Source organism: Dicentrarchus labrax, unplaced genomic scaffold, assembly GCF_905237075.1.
Source record: "Dicentrarchus labrax unplaced genomic scaffold, dlabrax2021, whole genome shotgun sequence".
Classification (NCBI taxonomy): Eukaryota; Metazoa; Chordata; class Actinopteri; family Moronidae; genus Dicentrarchus; species Dicentrarchus labrax.
In genome coordinates this window covers 16,220,199-16,228,696 of record NW_026136702.1, presented here as the reverse complement: position 1 = coordinate 16,228,696, position 8,498 = coordinate 16,220,199, and the positions used below count along the sequence as shown (strand labels likewise).

The following is an 8,498-nucleotide window of genomic DNA, read 5'->3' as shown; positions in this document are numbered from 1 at the left end:
CCCCTCCTGTTAAAACAGCAGCCACTGCCGGCTCTCTAGGATCTGAACAGTACAACCAGCCAGCGCTATGGGCCTGTTCAAGTTTGTATGTGCGATTATTACAAGAGTGTTATTTATCTTAGTCTCTCTGGCCGGGGTCTGGAGGGTGACGTGGGTGAAGGATAACAATTACTGGTTCCTGACTTTCCTCTTTCTGCCGCTGTTCGTTGAAATGATAATAACCCTGAAGAATCGAAAGGGAAAAGATTACAAATGGTAAGCTGAAGTGCATGTATGCAAATGTTTGTAAATGCTTGGTAGCTAATTATAATGTGCTTGAGGAACTTTTTTTTGCTTGTGCAAAACTAATCTCACTTGTGTTTGCACATATTTTCATTCCTGAATAGATTTACAGTAAAATATATAAATAATTTAAGCCGTCGTCATCTCCCCCCAGTCCTCCCCCAGCCACCACCATAAATATCATGCATCCTGCTTGTCCCTTGCTGCTATTGTTTAACCCCTCCTGGGACAGTGAGGATGGGGTGGTACCATCTTAACTGTTGCATGTGTTATCCTGTTAAATTATTCAGCCTCAGAAGAAGCAGATATCTGTGTGGGAGTATCATGACACTGTAAACTGAAGTGTGTTGGAGTGATAATCCAAGATGGCATCTTCAAATGTCAACAGTAAGCAGTCCAAAGCCCAAAGTTATTATATTTACCTTAAGACAGAAAAAAAAGGAGCTAATCTTAACATTTCAAATGCTAGAAAACTGTTAAAATGATTCGTCCATTGCTGATTAATGCTCTGTCAGCTGTCTAATTAATGAATCGACTAATTGTTTCATCCCTAAACAGCTGTAATATTAATTAATATCAGTGACAGTGTAAGTTTTCAAAATATAAATCCTTGACTTTTTAACTCTGAGTTAAGTTTTGTATTACGTAATTTCCCCTCTTGTGTTTTTGTGAAGTTGTGTTAATAAAGTTCTCTTGGTTGTCTTGCAGGTTTTCTCCTCCTATCTTTCTGTTTCTCATCAGTATCATTCCCTCCATCTGGATCCTGGAGCTCCACTACCAGCAGAACAAAGAGAGCGACCCTCTGGTACTTAACGGCAGAAAGCTTAAGTATTTAGCTTTCTGGCATCTTAACTGCTTACAACAACAGTTCTCATATTTTCCAAACATTGTAACCTAATGACAGATGTTGGTGGGTGTGTGGGTTGCAAAACTCCCTTTGCACATGTCCAGTAATTTCTTGATTCCATCAAATACTGCATTGGCTTTCAAACTTGAATCTTATAAGCTTTAAAAAGTACAAATAGTCTGAAATGTCAGTCTCTTTAAAAGCCTCTTTCAACTGTTTTCAGTGCAAAAAGCTCGACTCTTGGGAGAATTTGCGTACTGTGATTACTCCAAACCAGACCAATGGAAACCAAACATACCAGGACTACCTGAAGGTAAGAGTGACAGAAAATAATTTAGCCTCACTTGCCTCTTATGATAGAAAATATCATCTTTTATATATATTTCCTGCAAAGAACATAAATCAACACCAATGAGAAAGATGATGTGTTTCTTGGAAAGCAATTGCACTGCATTGCAACACTAGGGCTCTGGGGATATGAAACTAACCACAACCTCAAAAATGAAGCTAAAGAGAAGTACATATTTCTAAAGAATTTGCTTCAGCTAGTCACTTTTTCTCTCATTCTCACATTTTCATTTGTTTTATCCATTCAGTGTTGCTCTTTTTTATTCTGATTCACAGTTTAATAATCGCTGACTGGCAGCACAGGCTGCCAGACAATGAGACTCCAGGAATTCACTGCATCCAACCAGGAAATAGTCAGGCACATAAAAAACACACAACTTGGCATTTTAGTCCTCAGTTTTTGCACAAATTAAACAAACAAGATTTAAAGTCTTTACTATTGAGCTTTAGAGGTGCTTGTTGGCAGATTTTTTTTTTTAAAGTTATTTTTTGGGCCTTTTATTGGCTTTATTGGATAGTGACAGCTGTAGATAGACAGGAAAGGTGGGTAGAGAGAGAGGGGATGACACGCAGCAGGGGGCTGCGGTTCGGATTCGAGCCCGGGCTGCTGCAGCAACTCTGTACAGGGGTCGCCAGCTCTACCGACTGAGCTAACCAGGCGCCCATCAGCAGATTTTTTACCTTTGTACAGAGCCAGGCTAGCTGTTTCCCTCTTCTTCCAGTCTTAATGCTAAGCTAAGCTATGTGCCTGCTGGCTTTAGCCTCTCTTTGAATGGACGGATATGAGAGTGGTATCGATCTTAACTAAGAAAACAAACATGCGTATTTCCAAAAACTATTCCTCTAAGTCATCTTTAAATGTTGCTTATGGTTCAAGGTTCATTTCATAACTAATAAATCACTTGATGAGGAGCTGTGCGCTTGAAACCTCACTCATAATAGCACATTTTTGTTTTAGGATCTCTCCTATTTCAAACCAAAACTGTAAATCGCTTTTCATCCTTTGATTCTAGTTTTCTACGAGCTATTTAGGAAGAAGTGAATGCAGAAGAGAAAAACACAAACTTTAGGGGATTGGAAAGTGGGATGCAGCCCCAGGCGCTTAAGAACTCAAAGAATCCTCAAAGGATTTCATCACAAATACAGGCTTTAATTCTGGGAAGAGCCGTTCTCTCGCTCAAGATTTTGAGACAAAGTCGGCAGAATTCAAAGAGTAAATTAATTGTGCTCACAACAGGATGTGCGAGGCAGAATATTAAAGGACCAGTGTGTAGAATTTAGTGGTATTTAGTGTGTAGTTGTAGATTACACCATTTGTGCATCCAAGCATGTAAGAGAAAATAACAGTAGCAGCAAAATTTGCGGAAAAAAGCGAAAGACTGTATCTAGAGTCAGTGTTTGGTTTGTCCATTCTGGGCTACTGTAGAAACATAGCGGATCAACATGTCCGTAGAAGAGGACCCGCTCCCTCTGCAGATAAAAACGGCTCATTCTGAGGTAACGAAAACACAATGATTCTTATTTATTTTCAGGTGATTATACACTGATGAAAACATAACTATGAATATTATATTCCATTTCTGCCAATAGATCCACCTAAATGTTACACACTGGACTTTTGCAGCCAGCAAGAAAATCTAATAAAAAGTGTTTTGTTAATCTTTGGTTTATTGTTGATCAGTTGTCTTGTGGGCTAAAACTGAGAAGACATTATGGTTTAATCATTTTCTCCACAGTCAATACAGCCTTGTTATTTCCTTGTCCATTACAGGAATATTTTCTGAATTCAGGCATCCTCATTAAGGGCAGATGTTTAGGATGCATTATCTCTGCCATTAGTTGGCTTATTATATGCCTAAATGCTCCTGTGGCATTGCTTTTAATATCCGGGAGGGGGTGTGGGAGGTTAATTCACTATATTTTATAACAGACGTGCCTGACAGTGGGGAATACTTTTAGAAGTCCAATCGGGGGAAGAGACAATTCAATTTTTTTTTGTATAAGAAAGCTCTGAGTTCGGCAAAACAATAATGTTAGGTAGTGAGACCTTTTTACCAGGCTTAACAAATAGCAAAACTCAATATCACTAGATTCAGTAGAATAGAAATGATGAGAGATGGATAATGTGCCCTAAACGCAGCATTTAGAGAGAGAATAAAAGAAGGTCCCCTGAGGATCTCCACTGGTCAGGGAGGCCCAGTGAAATAACACAAAGAACATAAATAGATACTCACTGTACCAGATAGCCCATCCCATTTTCTCAGACAAACTAGGAAAAGATCATGGTAAACATCAACAGCAGCATTTTTATCAAGAAGTACTCAAATGTAACTGTCATGAGAAGAGCAATCTTTTTTGCTTTGCTTCAGATGAAGAGAAAGACAGAGTATACGGTATAAAGTATGCAGACATCAGCACAAACATCTACATGAAGACTAAAACAAACAAACTTTTGGTTATCTTATCTCTACTAGCCATAGAATTTGAACTAAACGTTTAGCTTAGATAGATAAATGACAATTTCTGCCACTAATAACCAACATAAGAGCCTGAAAACCCCTGTGGCCATTTACAGTAAGAGGAGAGTATTTGAAATAATTTATACAAACAACGGCTCAACCACGACCACACCTACTTAGCCCAGGAGAGTTAGAAAGATCAAGTTCGGTGGCCATACCTCCAAAAGCTGGCTGCATATACTACTGCCCTACTGACGTTTCCAAAATCTACAGCGTTGTTAATCCTTTTCTAAAAGATAGAAGTATAGCCTTTATTTATGACCCAAAGATTTAGTGAGTTTAGAACAGTGTTGGAAAGTATTAAGAGAGACTGATTTTGATTCTGGTTTTGGTCTTTTCATTGGATTTGTTGACTCAACATTTAGCAGACCAAATATTACAGGGTCCATAAAGGGAGTAAGAGATGAGATTGAGGTAGCAAACATCATCAGGTGATCTCTGCGTACTTTAACTTTAGAAGGTTTATTGCTGCAATGATATTTATCAGAAACTGGTAGCATTGCATGAGCTGAGAGCCAGCTGCATATTTTAGAATAACATGATGGTTCCTGACTGAAAAGATCCAGCCATCCCAGAAAAACCCTTATTGTCGACACAGAAACAGCTTTTGATTTCTCTTCCTTCTCCAGAATATTAACCAGATGTTGTCAGCTGTCTGTTCCAACGACTGGATCCTGGCTCTTCATCAGATCCTGCTCATCCTCCTCATTGTGGGGAAGTGGCTTCTCCCCTTGGGAGGCGGAGTCACACGTGACGAGCTCTCGCAGCTTCTCCTCATTTTTGTTGGCACTGCGGCAGACATCCTGGAATTTACTAGTGAGACGCTGTCAGATGTCAAGTGGGTGCCGATCATGTTACTTGTTGGTTATGAATATGCTTCATAATTTTATGTATGTCTGCTGAGCTCTGTGCACTTACATTTATGACACCAAGGTGTAGAACTCAAGCACTTTTAAGGTGAAGTGACGATATCTGTGTCCTTCAATCCTTTTCCTGATGTGCTGACATTATATTAATGCATTCACTGAAATAAGCGGCATCCCACTGACATTTCTTGTCTATATTTTGCGTGTGTCTTTTTCAGAGAGAACAGCCCTGAGCTGGTCTACATCATCTTAGGTGTATGGACTTGGAGCATGTTGCAGTTCCCTCTACATCTGGCCGGTCAGTGTGTGTTTGTGTCTTAAACCAACAACTGCAGTGCTTATTATGCAGTTACAGCCGTGTATTACTGTGCATAACCTCTTCCCACACGATCCAGACATTGGGTTTAGACATTGGCTAAACATTAGCAAAGTCAGCAGCATCCAGGCGAGTGCTGTATGTAAACAGTGAAAACGAGCTCAGCTGAACTCCTCTATCTCCAGCTTTGTCAAATTATTAACCCAAAATCTTTTTTCCCAAGTCAAATAAGCCACAGGGGCTTTTATCAGAGAGGGCAATGCCCCCACTTTCAGACACATGGTTCTAAAAACAGACTTACCACCAAAACAAATCACTAACCGGAAGGGTGTTCTTAAGTTTGTATAAATGTCGACAATCTTTAGAAGGAAATCCACTCTCACACGTCCATTACATAAATAGATTTGGATCCCCAGCCTGATAAGAGAAGGCCATTATAGGGCAAGGCCCAACTATCAGATATCTTTCTGAAATTCACTGACCACATTAAAGAATGCAAACCTGCTTCCTTAAGTCTGAGGGAGAAAAGCCCAGGCTGAAAGAAAGAAAGAAAGAAAGAAAGAAAGAAAGAAAGAAAGAAAGAATATAATAAAGGGATTAGAAGCAAGATGCAGCTTTGTTCTAGGAAAAGACAACCTCTACTAATGATCTCAATTATTCATAAGCCACCCTTTAATAATTTACAAACGGTTGAGATTCTTAATAATGATACTTTTTCATGTGTAGCTTTACTGTCATAATGCATTAAGTGCACTTAGAGTTTGACTACATAGTGCTCCATTTGTGATTATAAAGGAAGCTGCTCTCCCTTTAGTGTGTACAGTACGTGTTTGTGTTTGCTCATGTGGGTGTGTCTTTTTGTTAGTGTCCAGTATGTTTGAAGGCAGTATAAACACAGAAAGTGTTGACATACAGGTGCAACATGTTCAACTTTCTGGACCTTGCAAACTAGCACACACTGAACAAAAAGGACCTGGAAAGATTTAACGGTAAAAAGTGTATAAAGGCCAGGACTGCTACTAAATGGACCTAGATTGTTTTCTCAACTAAAAAAACAAATGAAGTTCTGAGTGGCAGCAACTGTCTAAGTTAAGGATATCTCCAAATTCCAGTAAAAAATCAAAACAAATCCCCGATCCCCAAACATTTGGTTATAGGTTTGCTTTACAATAGAATCCAGCCAAAAACAGGAAAGGTTGGTCAAAAGAGCAAATGTGCAGCCTTCCCCGATGACAGTTTCCTTCTGCCACCAACCTCCTGTTTTTTCCCCCTTTATTTTCAAAAGTGGTGAACTCCAAGCCAGACGCTGAGGGTGAGGAGAGGGCCAAGAAGGTGTCCCTTATGACTAAACACAGCACGGACATGTGGAGCATCGTGGAGGCCTTGTTTATCCAGGACGGGCCCTTTCTGGTGGTCAGGCTCACCGTCATGACCTACTTCAAAGTCTTCCACCAGATGCTGGTTTTCTTCGCCATCAAGAACTTCTTGGTGGTCATACTGAACTTGTACCGGTTGGTTGTTATATGTCAGGACTTCAGAACCCCCAGCAGTAGAACCGACAGCGGCAACCCCGTCCTATGAGTTTGACAAGACAGCTCGGGGGGAAGAGGGGTGCTAGGGGAGATAGAGAGACATTACACTTTTTTAAAAAAGTTTTACAGTTACAGGTAAAAACTACAATTGGAGCAGGGAAAGAAGGAAATGCTTGATGACTGTTTTCTTTTCACAATGTACTTATGTAGAATCCATTCTGAATAATTGATGCTCTTGGGAGCAGAAAACTGTGAGCAACCATTTTATTACACTTGCATGAAGTTGCCAAGTTTGCATTCCACACTTCTTCCACACTGCCTAGCATCTCATTTTGCTCATACTTGACATTTCAGTCCCTTTGGAGCTAACCTCAGTCAATTCAGTTAAGACACCACCCTTTATTCAGTACTAAAATGTGACTGTGTGCATGAACAATCTGTGTTTAAACCTGTGGATACAGAGGAAAAGAAGGAAGCAGAGCGGAACAGGAAAAAGGTGTGGGGGTTCAAATGAAAAATATCCTGATTTAATCACATGTATACAAATAACACACATTACTAAGCCTGTCAGCCTGTCACAATATATCTAAAGAAAATAGGCCCACCAGGCTCTGCTTGTTAACACAGCCCCACCAGTAACTAAAGCCAGGCTACTGCTTCGAGAAGACTGGACAGATTTTAGGGCTGCACGATATGGTAAAAACATCATGTTGACATCGAACATCAACTTTCTTTTTTTCTCACTTTTTATGTGTGCCATACGATTCATATATATCATCATCAACATCTTTGCATGCACTCATATATCTTTACATATGAATTTTGTAGAATTAGAGAGGTGAATAAGAAACAAAATCCAAAGAAACATCAATAACAAACCTGACTTAACTGAAAAAGAAATACTAACAGTAAAATAATAATTTTAAAAAACATGCAGGACACCTTGTTTTTGACATGGTTAATATCCACGGTGACCGCTGATGGACAGATTCCTAACAGTGTGAGGCATCTTGTAGAGCAGAGGTAAGGACAGGGAACAGGAAGAGAGGAAGACAGAGCGATATAGTAGATGACACAAAGGCTGTGAAGTGTTGACAGAAGCTGAGATTAGGGAGAGGGATTTTTCTGTCTTAACACAGACAGGAAGTTAAAACTAAACGTAAAAATATCTATGGCCTATGGCAGTAGGCAGTTTGATGAGAACCACTATACCAAAACTGGATAAGAAAGACCATGAATCTGATTATTTGTGACATTTGAATGGGAAAGAAACTTTGATTGATAACCTCATGGGTAACAGCTCTTTAAGGTCAAAAATCATTGTGTTTCTTATCTCAAAGTAATTCTGTCCTTGCTGTTACTGTTGATAAGCATTGACTGGTTGTTGTGACTCTGTTACATGCTAGAAATTAATTTGGGCAAAAGCTTTAAAAATAAACAGACATATAACAACATAATTGTGTGTGTGTGTGTGTGTGTGTGGTATACCCTTTAAAACCATGACTCATTCTAGGCTTTATGTAGTCATTATTATCACTCCCTGGTTTATGTGAAAATGTTTTGGAGACAAACTCAGCACAAAATGTGCATCTTAACTTGTCAAGGAACAAATATGTATTATTTTTGTCATGTTATCTTTTTTTATTTTTCAGCCCAAATGTTGTCAATATCATCCAGTATTATATCCAGGACTGTCAAAGTGTTATTTTGTTTTTTTACCTCATCATATAATCCTTGTTATATGTGGCTAGGTCTGATGTAGCCCAAATAAAACAACCCATACTACTA

General features: G+C 39.3%; 1 protein-coding gene across 1 annotated transcript; it reads left to right on the top strand.

Annotated features, from left to right (window-relative positions):
• LOC127350749 (transmembrane protein 26-like) lies at positions 1–8,498 on the top strand. The gene is made up of 6 exons (XM_051377651.1): positions 1–255; positions 991–1,087; positions 1,353–1,442; positions 4,626–4,834; positions 5,081–5,160; positions 6,464–8,498. Exons 1-6 carry the CDS (start codon positions 68–70, stop codon positions 6,757–6,759), a joined length of 960 nt encoding a protein of 319 aa, XP_051233611.1. The 5' UTR covers positions 1–67; the 3' UTR covers positions 6,760–8,498.